The sequence below is a fragment of the Manihot esculenta genome, chromosome 3 (assembly GCF_001659605.2).
Source record: "Manihot esculenta cultivar AM560-2 chromosome 3, M.esculenta_v8, whole genome shotgun sequence".
Taxonomy (NCBI): Eukaryota; Viridiplantae; Streptophyta; class Magnoliopsida; order Malpighiales; family Euphorbiaceae; genus Manihot; species Manihot esculenta.
Genome location: NC_035163.2, coordinates 701,714 through 723,721, shown reverse-complemented (window position 1 = coordinate 723,721; position 22,008 = coordinate 701,714). Strand labels below are relative to the sequence as shown.

General features: G+C 34.3%; 4 protein-coding genes across 7 annotated transcripts; 2 read left to right on the top strand and 2 right to left on the bottom strand.

Annotated features, from left to right (window-relative positions):
• Positions 1 to 358: 358 nt before the first annotated feature.
• Positions 359 to 2,900, top strand: LOC110610985 (WRKY transcription factor WRKY24). Its single transcript, XM_021751071.2, has 5 exons — positions 359 to 739; positions 1,127 to 1,782; positions 1,885 to 1,974; positions 2,067 to 2,210; positions 2,449 to 2,900. The coding sequence occupies exons 1-5, from the start codon at positions 611 to 613 to the stop codon at positions 2,789 to 2,791; spliced, it is 1,362 nt and encodes a 453-aa protein (XP_021606763.1). The 5' UTR covers positions 359 to 610; the 3' UTR covers positions 2,792 to 2,900.
• A 1,026-nt stretch (positions 2,901 to 3,926) lies between these two features.
• Positions 3,927 to 7,559, top strand: LOC110611045 (protein POLYCHOME). Of its 2 annotated transcripts, none has more exons than XM_021751156.2 (3): positions 3,927 to 4,082; positions 4,530 to 4,933; positions 6,412 to 7,559. In XM_021751156.2, exons 2-3 carry the CDS (start codon positions 4,544 to 4,546, stop codon positions 6,796 to 6,798), a joined length of 777 nt encoding a protein of 258 aa, XP_021606848.1. In that variant the 5' UTR covers positions 3,927 to 4,082; positions 4,530 to 4,543; the 3' UTR covers positions 6,799 to 7,559. The 2 variants fall into 2 exon arrangements, with proteins under 2 accessions (XP_021606848.1, XP_021606849.1); XM_021751157.2 differs by having other exon boundaries at positions 3,935 to 4,082; positions 4,498 to 4,933.
• Positions 7,560 to 8,175: 616 nt separating this feature from the next.
• LOC110611978 (phospholipase D Z) lies at positions 8,176 to 14,618 on the bottom strand. 2 transcript variants are annotated; one of them, XM_021752570.2, is made up of 8 exons: positions 14,425 to 14,618; positions 13,418 to 13,714; positions 13,127 to 13,331; positions 12,840 to 13,041; positions 12,568 to 12,761; positions 11,787 to 11,940; positions 11,084 to 11,248; positions 8,176 to 8,962 (listed from the first exon to the last, which is right to left on the bottom strand). In XM_021752570.2, exons 2-8 carry the CDS (start codon positions 13,587 to 13,589, stop codon positions 8,504 to 8,506), a joined length of 1,551 nt encoding a protein of 516 aa, XP_021608262.1. In that variant the 5' UTR covers positions 13,590 to 13,714; positions 14,425 to 14,618; the 3' UTR covers positions 8,176 to 8,503. The 2 variants fall into 2 exon arrangements, with proteins under 2 accessions (XP_021608262.1, XP_043811114.1); XM_043955179.1 differs by having other exon boundaries at positions 13,418 to 13,700.
• Positions 14,619 to 14,760: 142 nt separating this feature from the next.
• On the bottom strand, positions 14,761 to 20,384 carry LOC110611977 (BTB/POZ domain-containing protein NPY1). 2 transcript variants are annotated; one of them, XM_021752569.2, is made up of 4 exons: positions 19,378 to 20,384; positions 17,757 to 17,826; positions 16,041 to 17,210; positions 14,761 to 15,528 (listed from the first exon to the last, which is right to left on the bottom strand). In XM_021752569.2, exons 1-4 carry the CDS (start codon positions 19,437 to 19,439, stop codon positions 14,992 to 14,994), a joined length of 1,839 nt encoding a protein of 612 aa, XP_021608261.1. In that variant the 5' UTR covers positions 19,440 to 20,384; the 3' UTR covers positions 14,761 to 14,991. The 2 variants fall into 2 exon arrangements, with proteins under 2 accessions (XP_021608261.1, XP_043811113.1); XM_043955178.1 differs by lacking the exon at positions 17,757 to 17,826 and having other exon boundaries at positions 19,378 to 20,382.
• Positions 20,385 to 22,008: the final 1,624 nt, after the last annotated feature.

The window sequence follows — 22,008 nt, the reverse complement described above, 5'->3', positions numbered from 1 at the left end:
TATCAAATCTAGTTAAAAATCACTCGGCTGGATGGAAATATGGTATGATAAAATGTATTTTTTCTTTATTTTTTGCCAAATACTTGTTACAATTTTTAAACATCCAAGAGTTGAATAGATTACGATTTCAATAATTATTAAGTTATTTTAAATAACAAGCCATTTTTTTTATTTGCTTTCATCGGTTTACTTTAAACTAATTACGCATATAATCAGTGTAAAATTACTCATCATTTTAATATTTTTTTCAATTATGTTTTAAACTTACAAAGTTAATACGAAAAAGGCATAAAATTTGGAAGATAATTTTTTCTATGGAAAAAAAAAAATACAAAGATTTTATGATAACGTAGTTACCAATTAGCACTCAAATGCTACAAAAATGGTCAACAATAGTCAAAAAGAAAGAGCGAAGGTCTCTCTGCCTTGGCTGTCATAGCTTCTCCTTCCTTCTCACTTCTTCTCGCCATAACCGAACAGCGCATGCACACTGATTTGAATAGCGTCAAGAACGCTTCTTTCCAAAATCCCATCTCCTTTTTCTCTCATCTATCTATCTAGAACTCTCTGTCTTCATCTCCTCCCTTTCTTTTTTTCCTCTTCTCTCTCCATGGCCGACTCTGGAGCCAAGAGGGAATCACGTACCCTGTACTCGAATGCCTCCGTTTCTGATTGCCCCTCCTTCTCCAATCTCCGCCAAAGCGTTTTGGCTACTCATTCTTCCACTTCTCGATTTCAGGTTCCCTCTTCTGCTTATATGGATTTTATTATTTTTCTCTATTCTGTTTCAATGGTTTTCTGTGCTTAAAACTTATAGGGAATTTTCTCCCTTTGATTTTGTGTTTGGTTGGGTTTTTAACTGCTCATTTTTGCTGTTTCTATTTTGGTATTCCTTGTTCGGATACAGTGATAAGAAGATTTCTGGGTATGCTTAGCCATTGAGTTGAAGTTTATTTGGAATCTTTGTGAGTTTGTGTTCATTTTATTGCATAAAACCTTCAAAATTATAGAAAACCCACTGCCAAAATCGGGAACATTGTGCTTGTATGAATACCATCTCCCTTTCTTTTTGTTCCCAATTCTTGGCAAGGTGCCCTTCTAGAATAATGCTGTATTTATTTTGCAGGGGCAACATGAGACATCTCAACGAGATAATGGGGTGCGCAAAAAGCCTAAAGTGGATGGAGCAAAGTTGGAACTTCAGGCTGAATATGCAAATCCCTCTATCAGTATATCACCTCTTGCTTCAGCTGCATCATTTCTGCCACATTCCGAGCCTGGAATCCCAACTTCTGGGCTAATTTTAGACCATCAAAATGCTGACTGTAATGCCTGTCTTTCCCATATTGTTAAGGAGACACCTGCCAGTGATGGGTATAGCTGGAGGAAGTATGGCCAAAAGCAGGTGAAGAATTCTAATAGTTCCCGAAGCTACTACAAGTGTGCTCATTCTGATTGCCATGCGAAGAAGAAGGTTCAACGCTGTGATCATCACAGTCATATTATTGATATTGTTTATATAGGTGATCATAATCACGATCTTTCTCAAAATAAATGCAATGTGTCAAGAGTTTCTGCAGCGTCCTCTAAGCTTGCTGCAGGCAGGCGTTTTGTTGATTCAATTCAGAAGGTAGATGGTGCGGATATGTCTATCTGCCAGGAAGACCCGAAGCAGGCATCAGTGCATATTGCTGAATCTGAGCAGAGTTCAAGTAGTTCTTACGGCGATATTAGGATTAAGGTTGAGGAGCATAATGGTAATGGGATGGACTCGAAAAGATTGTAAGTTATTTGGAAACATGATCCTCTTAAATAGTCTTCATTTGAGCTTTTTGTTAATGGAATCATTTTATTTTTATTATTGTTTTCCTTTTTTTGTTCAAGTGTGGCAGAACACCAGAAAAATAGCTCTTGTGGGATTGCAGATGCTGAGGTCCTGGAGAAGCTTGGTGCTGAACCAATGCTGAAGAAAAGGCATGTTCTTTGCATTTGATTCTCTTAAAATTTAAACCCTTCCTTTAATTTTAATTTTGACTTTGAATTCATATTGTTGGTCAACAAAATAGGAGTGTGTATTCAGCTCTTCTCTTGGAAGCTAATAAGGAGATTAAGCTTGTTGTGCATGCTACTGCTGATAGGGGCATCTCAACTGATGGTTATCGATGGCGCAAGTATGGCCAGAAAATGGTGAAGGGGAATTCTCACTTGAGGTGAATTTTCATATTAATTTGTGCAGTTATTAATAGATAGTGTCAACTTTCAATGGATTCATCTTCCATTGTGCTTGTACATATCCGCCTCAGCTTTTAGCCATTGCACTGTTTGTGTGCTTGTGAATATCTGTGCATGCCGTGATGATTCGTAGTAATACGCAGCGATATATACTCAATCTTAGTTCGTCCGAAATCAATATTTCATCTGAACTGTGTCTGCTTGATGAAATGTTAGGAGTTATTACAGATGCACATCTACAGGATGCCCTGCTCGCAAGCATGTCGAGAGGGCCACAGACAATGCTGCAACTGCTACAATAACATACGAAGGGAAACATGATCATGACATGCCAGTACTCAAGAAACAGAAAGGTCCAGAAAGTCTTGGTCGGATTTCGTCTGCTGCTACATTGAATGGTGCTGACTGCAAGAAAACAAAAAGTTTATCTAGTCAAAGGATTTCAGCAGAATGGTCAGGAGATTTGATGGATGAAAAGGTCTTGGAGCTTGGAGGTGAAAAGGCACTAGAGTCAGCTCGAACACTTCTCAGCATTGGAATTGAACTCGAGCATTGTTGAGAAACAAGTAGTGTTGATTGATGCAAAAAATTTCTTATATGTGCAATCTTTGGTGGAGATTATGCACTGTTGATTTGAGTTTAATGAAGTTTTGGCAATTTTACTTTTAGCATTTGTTCTTATAGGACTCTTCTCATGTAAAGTATTGTCTTTCTGTTGAGCATCTTCCTATGCCTCTTTGGCATTAAGGTTCTAGGCTTAAAAATATTTTTCAAAAAAAAGCATAAAAATTTAGATTTAATCACCATTATAGTCACAATTTTTAATATTATACTTAGATTTTTAATTTTTTTTATAATTATAATCAATTCTTAAAATAATTTTAATTAATTTTAAATTAGTACAATATATTATTAATTTATTTTTTTAAATATTTTACTAACATGTATAACCAATTTTTTAACTTTAATTAATATACATATTTTAAAAATAATTGACTCTTATTATTCTATTTTTTGATTTGAAATATGAAATTTTCATTTTAAATGAATTTATAAATTTAACTAGTTTCAAATTAAGAATTTTAAAATTTAAATTAAAAATTAAAAAAATAAAAGTTTAATATTTTTTAAAGTATATAGTTAATTAAATAACAAGAATTCTCCCACTTCAATAAATCTGTAAGTCTAACTAGTTTTAAATTAGAGATTTTTAAGTTTAAATTAAAAATTAAAAAAATAAAAATTAAATATTTTTGAAGGTATATAGTTAATTAGAGGCTAAGAATTAGACATTAAGGTTTTAGGATATGTGATTAATTAAAATTAAAAAATGTGTTATATCTATTTATTAAATATTTAAAAAGATAAATAAATGATAGGTGATCAAAATTATTTTAAAAATTAATTATAATAAAAAAATTAAAAATTATCTACAATTATTGAAATTTTTTATTAAAATTTAAAATTTTAACTATAATCATTATTAGATGTAAATTATAATTTATCTCGCAAAAAGCCCAATAATCTAAAGAGAAGAAAGGGGTCAAAATTTCTGTTGCTGATTGACAGCGGTGCCGCTAATTATGGGCCGGCCCTTGGTTTAGCGTACTAGGGATCAAATGTGAGGGGCAAAATAGTAATTCCAGAGGGCTCTTCAATAGAGCGCTATTGGGAGAAATTTTGAATTTTGAAGCTCTGCTAAGTTGCTCTATAATACCGCCCAAAATTTCAGTTTGAAAATTTGCCCACTTTTCTGGCTGCTCCTAAAACCTCTTCTTCTTCATTCTATCAGTTGCAGTGCAAAACCCGATCTTCCACCCTTACTGCTAATCGAGAACATTTTTTTCAAGGTACTTAATCCTCCTTTCTTTTTTTTTTTCTTCTTTCTTCTTCGATCTTCATTCATCAATATGTGTTTCTGCCTTATATTTATTAGTTAGGAAGCAGAAAGATAGATTTCCGTTCTTATCTTTGTGGGTTATTGGGGCCTTTTCATTTTCCTGATGAAACAACTTATGGGTCTAAACAGAGAAAAAGAATCCTCACGTTTTCCTGGAAAATAACGAGTGTCTTTCATTGTATTGTGCTCTGATTTCTATGTTTGATGTACATGTTATGTCCTCTGCTGCAGATCCTATTTTTGTTTCTGAGGAAATTGGGATGGTTTCTGTCTTGAATTTTCATTTTCTATTAAGAATGATTATCGTGTTGTTTTCCTTATATAATGATGCACAATGAATTTTTCAAGATTGTGATTCTTCACAGGTTCATGTAAAACTCCTCTATTATTCTCTCAGGTGAAAAGCTTAGAATGCCGGAATCCAGAGACAGATTGTCGAGGGCAATTGACATCGCTGCCTTATTTGCGCGTAGAAGGTCAGTGATTCTTGGGATTTATGAAGACCAGCCAGACCTCGAAAGAGCCTTGTCTGGCTCTCCGGCTCGTCCACCAATGGTAGCTACCCGTACTGGAGGAGCTGGTATGAGTCCTATTGGCCATGGAAGGGTTGGTCTGGGCACTCCAAGAGGCCAGACTGGGCGTGGCCGGAATATTTACAGGACGCCGGCGGTAGGCAGAGAGAACACGCCAATTGGGAGTGTGAGGCAGGGAAATAGCAGGGGAAGGGTTCGTCCCTCGAACAGTGTCTTGCCTTCTTGGTACCCGAGAACCCCTCTTCGAGATATCACTGCAATAGTCAGGGTAACGCTCACCTTCAATCACTCGGTTATTTTAGTTGTTTATGTTAATTATTTTGCATTAAATGGCTTGGGTTTCATTAAGCTATTTTGATTTTGTCTTGAAACTCTAGATACACTATGGAAGCCGTGGGATGTTGAATATGTTTCTGGGAATTTCTCTCTTCAGCGTTTACGATTCTCGATTGATTTTTAGCTTGTACTTAATTATGAATCCACTGATATTTTTGTAACAGCTCTTCTTGATTGTGATTATTGCCTAGATTCTGTGTGTTAGTGTGTGATCTTGATTGTGTGTTAAGAGTTTTCGAAACTTACATAATCAGGTATCAATAATAAACATTTTGCAAAACAATTTTGTTTCTCATGAGAGTGTGTCCTTAATACGAGATATTGATTATTTATTTATCTACGCTTGTTTTCTGAGAAGAAACTCATGGGAAGGTCTGACAAATTTCAAATTTATTATCAGATAGCATTGACCATCAATATTGACAAACTGATGTCAATCTTTCTGTTTAAGCTCTTCCTCTCTGTACTTGTTCTAACGATTTTGATCTTGATATTTTGCTTACCTTTGTCTAATGCTCTAAAACTTTAGATGCAAGGGAAGCCATTTTCCAGCGTCTTATCATTTCATATTGACTCCAGATGTTAGCAGATAATCTACAGAATTGTACTCGTGCTATGTGATTTGATAGTTATGGCATCATTTCTCTAATTGCAATTATCTTTGTTTTGACAATGAAAAACAATTTTCTAATGCAACACTACTAAGTTTTGCATTTTATCTTTGCTTTCTGTTCCTTCTTATTTTTCTTTATGGTCTGCGTCTTTAATTTATGCTACCTCCTGTATCATTTTCGTATTCCATTTTTACTTATATGCTGGCTTCCTTTTTCTTCTGATGTTTGTAAATTTATTGGTACTAGATTTTTTCCCTTATTTTCAGCTTGTATATTATATATATAGCTTGCCATTATGTTTGCCATAGCTATTTGAGCCTATTCAATACCTGGATCCGGTAATTAGATTGAAAATAGCATTAGATATAATGCCTTTCTTGAAGGGAACTGATAAGCTTCAGAGAATTTGTCGGTTCTGCTTTTTTTTTACCAATCTACGAAGAGTATTGATGGTGGCTTGCTAATAATTTTTTTTTATATATATCTCCCGGAGCCACATGGTATTGTTATTTGAAGTGGTATGAGTACTGGATTTTGATGCTTTATTTTCTTGAAGCAAGTCTAAATGTCTGATGCTCAACTCAAGTATCCAAGCCAAATGGCTGTCATATACCCTTGTCCGGAATGCCTGTTTGTCGAGTGCCAATGCATTATCTTTTAGGTTCTCAATTTTATGAGACTTCTTGGCTTTCATCTATGCTAAGCCTTTTATTGGTGGGGTATGTAACTGAATTATTTCAGAGGGTAACCTTCTGTTCCTTGTACTTCCATCTTATTCTGGTAACTATTTGACCAGGCAATTGAAAGGAGAAGGGAACGTTTGGGAGTAGACAGGGCCCAAGAAATTGAGAGCCCAATGCCGCACGCTTATGGAGTTCTTGACTCTACTGAAGCATCACCAGTTGCTCATCTCGAGCACAGTAAAACTATCATGTCTCCAATTCCAAGTCTTGAAGTGAAGCGCTGTCCTCCTACTGTGGGAAAAGTTCCAAAAATTCTGCTTGATATTACTAATCAAGCCTCTGAAGATTCAGAATTTCTTACACCTCAAAAGAAGCTCCTGAACTCAATTGACACAGTTGAGAAAGAAGTGATGGAGGAATTGCGGAAACTGAAGAGAACAGCTAGTGCTAAGAAGGCAGAGCGAGAGAAAAAAGTCCGTACGCTTATGTCCATGCGGTAATTAATCATCTTCTGATGATGGTTCAGATTTTCACACACAAAAAAGTGGCAGGACTATCAATGGAATAGGAAGACAAGGCCCTTGATGACACATCTGTGCAGTGAGATTGATCATCTACTGGTGATATCTTGTGCACAATGAGATTAATCATCTTCTGATGATACATCAATTTTGGAGTGTTGAACTTCAATATTATTAGCAGAAGCTCTTAATTTTTTGATTGTTTTAACTGGGTAGCATTTCACTTCTTGCTGAAGGCCTTGGTACATAATGAGTAAGAAGTTTGCTGGTAATGATAATTGCTGAAGGTCTAGTTTAGGACTGGTGGCAATTCTTTTCATGTTTCCTTCATTCTTTTGAAGGTTTTGGATCGCACCTTCTTTCTCTTGAAGGTTTTTAGGATGACTACGTATTTTGATGTACATAAAGGCTAGAGCCTACATGCTACTCCTGAGTTTTTTGCTTATGTAGTCGTACTTTTCATGTATGATATAGAAAATTAGTCTAAAATCCTTGAATTTTTTGACATAATGTGCGTCATGGTGTTTTACGTTGTCAACTAATTAGAGTTCGTCTAATGCAAATTTGTATTGAGAACTTGGCATTCTCTGCCCTGTCTGACAAGAAAAGTGGATGATTTGGCCTTGAGATTGGAGGATTATTGCATTCCATTGTTGTGGAATATGAACCTATCTTATCTTAATTCTTGACACTTGGTGTCCAAGGTATTGTATTATACTCAGGGAGTGTTTTGACATTGAGTTTGAGAATTTAAAAAGTGCTTTTTTAAAAGAACATCATTTTAGATGTTCCAAATAGTATTTTTCTTAACAACAGTTCTAACATCAATGCCAAATAGGCCCTCAGTTATGCAATTGCAGCAAAAGAGAACATTCTCTTCGTAATGACTAACCACTTGAAGCAGAAACTTAAAATAAATGGTAAGGCTGAACTTAATTTATCTTTAGAATTAGTAAACTAACATTGAAAGCAGATTTATTTTTCTTCAAAACCCATGTTCTGAACCCCCTTTCTTCTCATAAAGGTGACTCTAGTTAGCTGAGTGAAATACATGAAAATTGTCCTATCTTGTTTAGTTGACTAAAACAAATACATTCTGAATGTTTTATTTTCTAATCCATGAGGTTAAGGATTCAAATCTTGACTTTTCCGATGAGGAAAAAAATTTTCTTTTTCTTAGATTTCACTGAAAATATATTTTTATATTTTTTATGTTTGAAACACTTATATGAACAAAAAATATTTTTCTGATAAAAATAATTTTACTACCATAAGGAAAAATCGATATTAATTTTGATAAATCTATAATATGTTTACTTAATTTAATATTACATGCAAAATCTAAAATTAATCCACTTAATTTTAAAACTGACCATTGCATATCATAGATATAAAATATTTGATTATCCACATTTTAAACACAGTACTTATTAACTAAAGATAACAGGTAAAATGATAAGATAATAAATATATACATTTAAAAAATAAAATAAGATAAAATAACCTTAAGAAAAGACTAACAAAGTAAGAGGAAGAGAATTGGACATAGGTTAAAAGGTGAGGAAAGAAGCTTGCCTTCATACTTGAGATGATCAGTTAGAAACTAATGTCATCTACTCTTCTGTGTAAACTGGAATTTGGAACACTTCTCAACAAATTCAAGTTCTTGTTCAAGCCAGTCTAGTCAGCTGGAAAAGAAATGGCCTGTCTCCTGCTCTTCAACTGGAACAGCATATGGTGAATCCCAGTCCGCATCGAAGATCTCTTGAAGTTGTAAAACAATGGCAGGATTGTAAGTGCCAAAGCTGACACCGGCTGTTGTATAGAAATAATCCCACACAAGGTTGCTTGTTCCGATGTGAGCTCGCACGTCGCTAACTGCATATTTTCCATGATTCACCCTGGTAAATGCTGGGTATATGTTCCCTGTATTGGTCATGTTGCTCATTGCAGGTCCTGTCAGGTTGTAACCTGGAACCACGTAATATTTGATCTCCACTTTACCAGAACAGTTGTTGAACTTGGAAGAAGAACACAGGACATTGGAGTAGAGAAGAGACTTCAGATACTGATCTGTGTTGTCGATGAAATGTGCCCAGTACGCTACCAGTATCTTAACAGTAGCTTGCTTGGAGAAGACTACCTATCATGCACCGAAGTCATTAAAATGTTGGGCTTTTTGCTTTTTCAGGTTAAAATAAAAAAATATTTCTCAATCCCTGGTTCGGAAAAAATATTTTCCGAAATCAGGGTGAAAAGAACCTCTACCGCACTTTAAAAGTGCGGTAGAGCTTACCGCACTTTAAAAGTGCGGTAAGTAAAGAATAAATTATAAAAAAAAATATTAAATGCATTACCGCACCTTAAAGGTGCGGTAATGCATGAGTGCGGCGGTTGCCGCACTCAATTTTGTTTTAATTATAAATTTAATTTTTATTTAATTAATTATTATATTTTATTAATTTATATAATTATATATTAAATTTATAAAATATAATTATAAAAATTATATTAATATTAATATTAATATTAATTAATTTAAGTTATTTGTAATATAATATTATATTTATTAATTTATTTTATTAATTTATATAATTTAATTAATTATATATTAAATTTATATAAATATAATTATAAAAATTATATTAATATTAATTAATTTAAATTATTTATAATATAATACTATATCTATCATATTTATCACTTTATTTTATTAATTTATATAATTTAATTAATACTAAAAATATATATAAATGTATTAATATAATTTATTTTATTAATTATATTTATCAATGCAGAAATTATAAAAAATTAAATAAAAAAATATATTTTTTTTCTTTGAAACGGGGTTGGGAATTCAAACCTGAGAACACTCAGATTTACTCGAATGCACTTACCACCAGGCTAAACCTGTGAGTGCTAAAAAAATACATTTAAATATGTAAAAGCAGTGAAATATAATAAAAATAAGTTAATATATATATAAATGATAAAATAAAAAATTTTATTAAAAAATAATATTAAGGATGATTAAATCTCTTTCCATCCTATATAGACATTTTTTTTAAAACATTGAGTTTTATATGACTGGCGTTTATCATTTATATAGTCACTCTTCAATATTAATATTTGTAAATTTATAAAAATATTAAAAATTAATATTTATTGATTATTTTGAGAGGAATATAAGAGAATAAAAAAAATTATGAGAAAAAATATGAAATAAAATAAATTTTAATTTTTTATAATTTTTATAATTTACAAATATTTATATTAAATATTTATAAATTAATTATAATAAAAATAATAAAAGTAGAATGATAAATATGAAAAATATAATTTTTTATTATAAATAAATTAAAATGATTAATATTTATAATAATATTAATATAATTTTTATAATTATATTTTATAAATTTAATATATAATTATATAAATTAAATTAATAAAATATAATAATTAATTAAATAAAAATTAAATTTATAATTAAAACAAAATTGAGTGCGGCAAATGCCGCACTCATGCATTACCGCACCTTTAAGGTGCGGTAATGCATTTAATTTTTTTTTTTTTAATTTATTCTTTACTTACCGCACTTTAAAAGTGCGGTAAGCTCTACCGCACTTTTAAAGTGCGGTAGAGGTTCTTTTCACCCTGATTTCGGAAAATATTTTTTCCGAACTAGGATTGAGAAATATATTTTTTTTTAATCTGAAAAAGCAAAAAGCCCTAAAATGTTAAGGCATTCAAGCAGGGAAATAGGAAATTATGTTAGTGTATATACACATGTATGCTCATAGACAAAATTACTATTTAGTCTGTGGTTTAGTAGAACTAACTACTTAGCCCTGTCTTTTCAAACCATTAACCATTAAGTCCCTTTATTATTTATATTGTTAGTAATGTATGAAACGACTAAATGCTCTTATATGCAATTAGTCCTGCAATTTCAAACCACAACCATTCAATCCCTACAATTTTAAAAGCACAAATATTTAATCCCTACAAATAAGAGGAAGGACTAAATAGTTAATAATTTGAAAAGACGTGGATTAATTCATGTGTTTTTAAAAAATAGAGGGACTAAGTAATTAGTTTCACTAAATCTCTGACTAAATAGTAATTCCCCCATAAAATGCTATAGGCTTCAATTGTGTGCATCTGTCACTCAAACTTATTTTGGGTACTAATGCTTAGTGGCTAACTAGTTATAAATAAGTGCAATAACATTAAAGACAATAAAATGCTAATGGTATCAGATTACCTCTGATATTGCTGAGGAAAGAGATGACCAATAAATCTTTGGCTTTGTAAATTGGGACTGGCCGAGCCAATCCATGGTATTAATCCTTACTATTGCTTCATTTCCAACAGATTTTATTGTATCAATCCATGCCTGTTCATCAGCCTGATACTTGCCGAATGATAGCTGCTAACCAAATAAGGCATCAGAAGGAGTGAATTATGACATGAAAAGCCATAGGCGTCTACATTTCATCATTTTGGGACATTCCACTATTTTGACGGAAGCTAAGCAACCAAATTTTACTTGATAAAGCCAGAAACATGCTTCGAAAAGCCAAACAAATCCCAGACATCCAGAAATAATAATGAGAACTAGAAGTAGAACTAGAGAAAGTACAGATACAAATTTAATCAAACTTCAAGGACATCTCAATATGTTGACTATATCACCCAAAAGATCTCAGTGCCTTCACAAACTCATTTTCTTGTCATAGAGCATCTCAAGATCATTTTCAAGGGGGAAAAAAGAGAGAGAATAGATACTTGTGTTTTGGCAGACAGTTGCTGGCTTTCTATTTATTATTGTTCCAAAGGGTTCTACTTCAAATGATAAGGTTATATATGCCATAAAAAACACGGCATTAACAATTGATTTGGTAGATCAAGTCTAATAGTAATAAGACGCAGAACTATCAACTGCATAACACATATTAGTCAATTACCTCAGGAGGAGCAAAAGATAGATAGCTCAGTTGAGGCTGCAAAGTTGAGAAATTGTGGCCAGGAGTTTCAATTGGAACTTTAACCATACGTGGATCTGATAACATAGGATAGCCTGCAACATGGGGAACCTCCACAAACTCAGGAAGGGGAGACCTGCAATCAAATTACATATCTGGTTAAATTAATTATATATCTGCATCAATTATTGTTGGCTAGCAACACTATCACTGATTGAACGATCGACTTCAATAAATGAGGCCGCATCAATAATATATGCTCTAAGATCTCACTTGACACAAGTCCATGAGACACAATCAATTCACCAACAGGCATCTTGATTGCCTTGAATGAGCTGTTCACTTCTGAAAACCTCAATCTACTCGATTAGGAACTACAACACTTCATAAAATCTCCTCCAATCAGCAGGAGATGTCATAAGGCATTTAAAGATAATAATCAAGATATTATTTGCAAAACAAAATCTCTGATATCGTCTCCCATATAAGTAAACAGCTACCTAGAAATTCTTTTCTTTAAAAAACAAGCATTGTGATCCCCTATTTAAGGTCTACTTCAATTTTAAAATACAGAAATTCAAAGTTCCACATAAAGATCCTCTTTGCAAAGGTGCAAAATCACAAAAGGCAGCAAGTAAAAACATCTCAAAACTTTTGGGGCAAAAAGAAATTTATATCAAAAAATAGCAAAGCTGCACACCTACAATTGTCAGTGAAACAAGAACAAATGAATAAGGTTTACAAGTGACACCTTCCAACTTACTTGCATCTTGCTTTAGAGTCTATGAAATGTGACCAGCATGGAAATGTTCTTTCAATCTGCCACTGTTGATCCCATACTGTTCTAGTATGAGCTGATGAATTAAGATGGGCAAGTTTCCACAGGTTATTAAAATAAGTATCAACACTTTTCACTATTTTTCGACACCCAGTGAGATAAATTCCAACCTCCTTAACCTGTAACCATTTGAAAATAATTAAGGACACTCTCTTGCAGGCCATTACTAATTAAATTAAGCAAAGAACTTGATATACCTGATTAAGAGATTTCCAATCATTATTTGCAGATCCAATGTACACATCTCGATTATCAGATATCCAAACTTTGGCATGGACTATTCCTGATCCCCACCAATCTCCAAGTAACAAGGTCACATTCTTCACATTTGGCCTCCCTGAAGCAAGCTCAGTAGGTTCTTTTGTGTAATCAGGATAAACACCCGAGTGCTGTAGTAACCTGAAACCCATAATAGAGCAGCTTCTCTCTATATAATCTGTGACATTTTCTTGATATGAAAACACATACATCTAAAAACACACACCTGATACTAACATTACGATCGGCGGCATCCTCTATGGCTCTATAAACGGCAGAACCTTCAAAAGCGCCAAATTTCTTCATATCATCTATTGAATATCCATAATCCCCAGAACGAGAATCATCAGGATGTGCAACTAACTGCCAGTATTGAGCTATAACATCCAAATGCTTGGTCGAGTTACCGGCCAACCAACGTAGCACATCTCCTATAAGAAGCAAACATGAGATTCTTTTTTTTTTTCCTTAGTGGGGAACCAAACAGAGTAAAACCCAAGAAAGAAGAGTGAATTACCGGTGGAGAGAACGCCGGGGATACGACGGAGGTGGGGCATATCGGTGGGGATTGATTGAACAAGCCATGCTTTGCAGTGTGATTCGGCAGCAACAGTTATGAAGCAAAGATTGGTGAAGAGAAGTAAGAAAAGCAGTGATTTGCTAATGGCGAGTTTGAAATTGAATCCCATTATCTTCTCTTCAAATGAATGAATTGCTTGAGTCTGCTCTTGCCTCTGCTTCTCTTTCGATGTTTCTATAGCTGGAAATGGCTCCTAATCTCCAAGTCAAAATAACGATCTCTGGGGTCACACGACTGAGAGCACGTGAGAAAGAGTTGGACGATTAAATATTTAAATTTTATTATATATTTAATTCAATAATTATTAAATTTATTTTTAATATTTATTCCTCCATAATTCAAGCATTGACTATAATGTCAGCAAGTTGTCAAATTACATGTATACCCTTCATGCTGGTTTTTTTTTGTGAATTAATTTATTTTATTATTTTAAAAAAAATGAATTAAGTGCAGTTTTAGTTTTAATACACAAGTAATTAGAAATTAAAATATCATATTAATATATAAATTTTACTGTATTTTAGATATTTTTTTAAAAAATTTAAATGATAAGATTTTTTTATTTTAAATAATATATCGATTATAAATTGAATCAATGTATATGATTAGGTGCGAATAAAAAAATTCCAAAAAATATGTATCTGTCTAAGTGAAAACTTCATTCCCCAACCGGTGATGCAGGTATAGTGGCTGTCCTGAAAGTCAAACTGCAAATTTTGCACCTCATTTGGAAGGGACAACCATGGATTGCTTAGATTGCAAGCAACTTCGCTTTAGTTGGACTGTTCATCATGGATCCAACAGATATTGAATTGCGTTTTTTTTTTTTTTTTTTTTTCATTTTCCTATGCTTTAGATTCATCATCTCATATTTCAACAGTAGTACAAAAATGAATCCAACTCACATGCAAGGGCGGGTTAAATAAAAGGACTTGCTTGCTTACCTTCCTTCACATGGAAGCCCTGGCCTATGAGACTTGCTGAACACTCAAACATGCATCTACCAGATAATGGAAACCCTGCAATGTGTTAACTATTTGAATGGTGGTCTGTCTCATTTGCTGCCGCTTTTCCTGCTTCCATGCATGCTTCAATACAGTTTTGGTCTCCGTTACGATTCATCTTCGCATGTTCACCATTCATTCTCTGCAACTTTCCTGGCTTCTTTTTCTGGGATTTCCATTAAATCGAATTACAAGATTCTTAGCTTGCCTCAAACACATGAACCAAGCAGACTCGTCAAAGAAACAGGGAGAATAACTTTAAACACATGAACAATACTCAATACTTCTTGCATAATCTAGTGATTCATATATAGACGTACACAGACAGTAAAAACCAGCCCAAGAAAAAACCAAAGAAAGGGGAAAAAATTATTACATTTTCTGGAATAGGACAAGAGGAAAAGTCGATCCCGATGAAACTAAAACAAAATCCTACCCACTTTTTACACTCAAACTGAACTTAGTTTCATTCGCTTGTTTACTTCTGATGAAGTTTGAATTCCTCCTTTAGGAGATGGAATGTCTCCTCTGTCTTGAAGATGAACCAGAGGATTTGGCGTCCCCTGGAACCATTGAAGTTGGGCTCTGTGAGCTCCCAGATGTATCTGAGCTTCTGTTCTCTCCATGCCCTTTCCCCATTACCCATAGCCTGTCAAATATTCTCCTTGACCGTGAAGGCAGCAACTGAATGCCACTTTTGTTGTTCTTGCTGTTTTTCTTCATCAATTTTCCATTTTTCTGGAATTCTTCCTCCTTCACTTTCAGTTGACTCATCTGTTTCTTGACATTGTTATCATCTGATGCTGTCTTCTCCCATTCTTCATCTGAGTTTGTCATTGAGTTTGAAGCATTACAGGCATTGCTGTTAAGAGCTTGAACACCAGAACAGGCTCTAACCTGCTCAAAAAATAAAACTTGGACCACAACACGAAGAGGGAGCAAATCATTCTGTGCAGCATGCATGGATGCATTTGTTGTCATTTTCTTCACATCCATCAGAGCACATATCTTCTTTCTTTCAGCCTTAGTCAAACTGGGGTGCTTCTGAATCCATATTAACCCATCAGTATATCATAATAATAATATCTTTGAGAATTTGAAAAAGAAAAGGAACATTTGTTCTCAGTTGTTTGTTTCATGTCAAACAGCAAAAAGAAATCATAAATACAGTATTAAAGATCTCTCCCCTTGGAAAGATGATGACACTGCTGCATCTAGGACATTTTTCTAAGCTGATAATCTCCCATCACTTTCTCCTGTGCACCATTCAGTACTTAGGGAAGCAATTGAACTATCTTCTGTATAGTTCTTAGATCCCCAAGCACAATGTGTGCAAGCTGGGAATGCCACTTGGCATTCCAAACAACTGACATCACCAATCTAAGGACAGCTACGGTACACTTTGTGCAAATCACATAGGAATAAAATTGAGAATCAGAGAAGATCCTTAAAAGTGCCAAAGTAAGAACACACCCAGGACAATTTTTCTAAGAGCTTTTATAGTTGCAATGATGCCAGAGCATAAATTGAATGGAGCCAAAGTTACAAATAAATACCTTGAGATAGGTGTCAACGGCTTTGTACAGTCCATCATGAGTTGGTCTTGCAGATTCAGGAATAGATTGCGACAAGTCAACAAAACTGGCAAGGGTGAGATTTGGGTCGTGTGCAATTTCTGAGAGATATTCGTCAATTGTTTTCCCGACACTCAACATGTATCTATGCCTATGCAGCAAAACAAAATCATTGGTCTCATCATTCTTCTCAACACTCAAATCCCGACTATAACTTACATACCGATTCACAAGACATTGTACTAATTCCACATCATATAATGTGGTTTGAGGGGACTGTGCTGGGATCAGCAAATCCTTAACAGAAGCCTCATACAACTTTAAACTGATTCTATTCACCAAATCTTCCCTAGATGAATCATCCACTCCAACAAATAGAGCAATTTTCAACAATTTCAGCAAGAAACTACATGGACAACCAACACCCTTGTCTAAAGGCAATAAACAAACCAGTGTTTCCACCAGATATTTATAGCTCCTAGTACAACCATCAGAAACTAACTCATCTAATGAATCTGGCAACCATCTGACCGCATAATGTTTCAATGCCTCCCCGATAATAGTACTGTCCACTCTTCCCTTTGATTTAATAGCGAGAATGACTTGCTTGTAGACATCCATTTCCAGAGCACAAATATCTTCCACCCACCAATCCCTAGGGATGGATTCAATTTTATCTCGTAACTTTGCACCATCTTCAACTATTTTATCAGGTACTGATAACTTCCTATTGTATGTGTATGACCAAGTAATGTTTGCTGGATCCGCAGAGGTTTTAGATGCAATAGAATCTATGCACCTTCCAACAATCTTCAGATCTTCAGACCAAGGCAGAAGAGATTCAGTGGTTTGAAGAACAACAATGGAATCCTTCCAGCTTCGGAAGATACTGGAGTTCAGAAATACCTCAATTTTGAAAATAAGGTTCCCTCGATCAATATCCTCAGCCATCTCAAGGTACTCAGCTGCACAACGAGCAGCTGCTACATTGTAAGCATTGAGAGTAACAGTCATTCCATAGCAAAATTTAGCACAAATTTCAAAGGCCCATGGCCCACCAGGAAAATCAAGCAAATCAATTTCGTCAGAATTCTCCTGAGTGGCTTTCAACACCAGCTTCTGCAAGCGATTACTTTTTGACAAGAGGGGAAACTGCAAAGGAATATTACTTAGAGATCATGATGAGGTCATGTTACAAAAAATAGATAAATAAACAAATAAACAAGAAAGGCATCATTCAACACATGTGAGTCACCACTGACCAAGCATTCAAAGCTTAAACAACTCTAATTTTAGGACTGTACAAATACCAACACATGTAGAAAGCAATCTAATAGGAATAGGATCACAAGGAAAACCAGAACTGAAAATGAACAAATACGCTGTCCGCCAACTACTCTGTGCTAAGTTCTAACTAACTGATAATGATATGAAAATCAACATGCAATTTCCTTTGGCATTATATTAAAAGTAACAACAAACTCCAAGCATGCAAGGGATTTTTTTGATTATGCAATTGCTATCTTGAGTATCATTTGTTGTCTTTAAGAAAAAGCAAACATATCAAAACATTGACCTGTATTAAAATTCAGTATCATCAGGATTTTACTGGTCCAGCCGCATGCCATAATTAGTCAATAAACATGAGACATGCTTCAGATTTCAGAAAGCATAAACTGTACTTTATCTAGACTATACCTTGTGGAGGTAAAACTTAACTTGAGCAACATTTATGGTGACATCTGTAGCCAGCTCAGATGACACATACCTGCATGAGCACATTGATCATAATGAGTCCATAAATAGGAAACACCATCCCGCCTGCAATGGGCAAGCAATAAATGCTCTAATAAACTGTAAGATATCATGGCCCAAAGGAAGAAAATAATTGTAATTAACTTTTAAGAACTTGATAGTTGACTTGATCTTCACTACTGGAAGAATCTTTTCCAAATTCAAAGTGGACTCAGGATGCATATGCTATGGCTGCATATCACATGAGCTTTTTTTTTTTTAGAAAAAAAAAAAAAGAATATTTTCAAAGAGATTAAATTCAGGTCTACAGAGTGTCAACTAGATTGGCAATGGCCAGCCCTCTTACCAGCAAGTTAGAGTGATGCATTTTTCATTCACAAATCTATTTCACAGGCAAGTTCATTCAGCAAAAAAAACTAAACTAGATTGGCTGCTAATATATATTGCAGTAGCAAAAACGCCCACGAAGGAAAAACCAGGAGCTTATATGCAAGAAAAATCAAGTAGAGCCATAATCTCATTACAATCAAAATTCGTAGATTCCAGCCTAGCTGTCCAGACCTTACTGAATAAGTCAGTTCAAAAGAAGACGAAAAAAAGAAAGAATAATTGTCAAATGCCTATAATGCATGCTTTCAATACTTTCCAAGTAAATGTCAACCTAGCTCTGTTTCAGCTTGGCATCTTATCATGCAGCCAGAGAGCACTGTGCATGTATGTAAGAGGTAGTGCCACTCTTTTACCACAATGTTCAAAAATCCATTTTGGTAGAATGTGATAAACTTAATGCTCAAGAAATTACATTTACCAACAACCCTGAAACTCCTCGCACCAGCACCCCCACCCCCCCCCCCCTCCTTTTTCTCCCCACAAAAAAGGGAAAACTAAAAAGAGTATAGCAAATTAAACGTCGTTTGAAGATAAGGTACAGCAAATGCTACGGCAGAAACTGTTCGCTGTGATGATTAAAATCCTTGCATATAACTAGTTAGCTACAAGGTTTTAGCACATTTGGACCACCGATCACCCGTCCAAAAAGGACAGCTCAGTTGCAGGACCACCCTTCAGATGCCCCTCCCCCCCCCCCCCCTTCCTCCCTTAATAAGTAGTAGTGGTAGTAATAATAGCAGCAGCAAAAACATAACAAGAGAGTGCAACCACAGAGCCTAGAAATTTTGGCTTTTTTCTCAATAGAACAAAATTTAGAAAATATTGTGTATTTTCTTTATTTCTTTGCCAGTACTACGAAATTTAGAAAATAACAATATTAAATTTTTACCTTCAAAAGGACAGTTTTTAATCTTTATATGGTTAAATCAGTCATGCTTTATTTAACAAAATTCCATGAGAACCTTATGAGTTTGACATCCAAAGGATTCATCGTATTCGACAAAAAAAACATACAAAACAGGCAAAGACCAACGATTAGCAAGCAGTAACTAAAGCTACAAAACAGAGCAAAACAACAACAGATTTGAAGAAGGCATATTAAATAATAAAGAAAAAAACAAAGGTTGAGCTTGTCAGCTTTGACATACAAAAAAAAAGTGCAAAATCCTCTAACCTGACGGATTTGCCTTCAGCTTGAAACGCATCAGGCTTCGAACCCAACTTCATAAACTTCATTTTTCTATTCCCAAATTACCCCTCCTAACAGCCAAAAACCACGAGAGAACCTTCACATAAGTACGCAAAACAAGCCACTGTATTGTCTGAAACTGCTCATACCCACCTGAGCACCAATTTCTCTCTGTTTTTAAAATGACAAATTTTTAGACTTTTCTCCAAAGCCAGGAACAATCTCGAAACCCAGTCCAGAAATGGCGGGTTCTAAGGAAAGATTTCTATATGTCGCTCTGTAATGAAACACACTAGCAGCAGACCATAACATACATTGGACTGAGACAACTTCTGCCTTCACATAAACACCTCGAATTTCGCGCCGCCCGCATCGATTTATGCCCTTAAATAATACGTTCGTATCTGAATATCCAGATAAAACAATGGGTGTCCTCACCAGAAAGAGAGCGAGTGTTTGGTGTACAGTCGAAAGCGTAAAAACTCAAGCACACGAAACTCAAGTAGATGTTGAAAAATTACAGAGAAATAATAATTACACTAGGAAAAGAACAAAATCAGCCTGGTAAGAAAATGGCGTCAGAGTATGAAAATATGGCGTCAGAGAGAGACGGGAAGAAAGGAAGGGGAAGGGGAAGGGGAAGGGGAAGAGGGAGAGTCAAACGCTCGTTCTACAAAGCTCTCATATCACATCAATAAATTCTCGCCGCCTCTGCTTTAAATCACCCTGATCTGCTCGAGATCTTCTCTCTCTCGTCACAAATCTCAATGCCACAATCTCTCTCGTTTCCTCTTCCTACCTCTGTTTAGGTAGTCTGTACTGTAGAGAGATGAATGGTTATCGGGTTCGCCTCTGACACAGTTGTCTCCCTTAGGCCTTAGGGCTGAACTTTCCAGGAGAATAAAAGAAGAGAGAATTCAATGGAGAAAATGAGAGGGAAAAGCAAATGTGCTTGTGGCGTATGGGGTTTTATATGAAGTAGGAGAGGAGATGTAAAACTCTGCGTGATGCTCTGTGGCGCAATACTGGGGGCTTCATGCCGCTAAAGGACGACACTCCTTTCTTTCCGATTTTGCCCTCCTTTATTATTCTGTATTACATTGTTGCCCGTTCTTTGTTTTTTCTTAACGCTCCATATAAATTATAAATTATTAATTATTAATTAAAATATATAAAAATAAACAAACTCGTATATTATGAAGTAATAATAATAATAATAATAATAATAATAATAATCAAATTTAAAATAAATTTAATATAAATATTTAACTAATTATTTTTAATTTAATTTTATATCAAGTGGAATTTATATTAAATACATTTTGAAATTAACTTTGATTAAAATTAATACGTATTATTTAATAATTTTTAAATAAATAAATAAATTATACTTTTAATAATATAAATTTAAATTATTGCCCGCTGACTTTACTGACCAAATGAGTAAATGAGTGTCTTCTTCTCCTTTGGCGCGTAGCTTTTGTGTTTATACGTTGACTTTGTTTAACGTAAGCGGTTATTTTTTTGTGGCGTGGGTTTAACTTTTCTGATCAAATATGGTCCAACCGCTGCAGGTTTATTCATAACACCTGCATTGAATTTTAAATATTTAATTTCATTTTTTAATTTAATATCTCATTCAAAAATCAATATTATTATATTAAAATTACTTATTTATTAATTTACTCTTAAATTTAAGACGTTTAATTTCCTAAATTTTATACATATCTATTTATATTAAAAATATTTTTAAATTAATTTAATGGATTTATACCATTAATTTAATGGATTTATACCAATAAATAAACAATCGTGTTTGCTAAAAGTGATAAACTCAATGTTAATATTAAGAGAGACCCCAACATGGTAACATGAATAAAATTATGCAGAAAAGTGAGAAACATTTCTTATTTTGCAGGCAAATAGAGATGATGGGAAGTGATGATCGCTCGGCTTATTGTCCTTTAAGGTAAGGTCAAGCCTTAAGAGAAGGTTCAGATTCAAAGTATATCAGGTTTCTCTCATGAATAAATTAGCTTACGCGGAACATTCCGATTCGGAGGTATAAAATAAGCCGGATTAGACACATATGCAGACTTCTTTTTTGGGAACTTAGTTCGATAACGTGATTGGAGGTAGGTAAGGCAGGTTCAGTTATTTCACAACTCTGCTCATATATGTGCCAAGAGAATTAAATGACCGTTTGGTATGGAGAGAGATTTTGATGTGTTCGTACGTACGGATCTGAGTGACAGAAACAGATTGCACTACAAAAAAACCTTAAACGTCACCGGCATACAAAAGAAAAAGGATAAAAGGGAGAAACGTTTTTCTCTTCTTGAAGTTTATACTCATAATTTAAATTCTATTTTTTCGATTTCAAAACATCAGAAAAGGGAAGGGGAAGACAGAGGATATTGCTTTAACAACTAAGAAGCACATGGTGTATAGATTGTCAAAAAGCAAAGCATAGATAAAATGATCCCCATGTGTGACTCTTGAGGGGGAAAATTATTGTTGAAATCAGGCGTGAGCATAATCCATCATAAATAAATGATGGGGAGGGACCCAAAATGCTATAATGGGGATGGGCTTTGCCTTGCCAAAAAGGCCAAT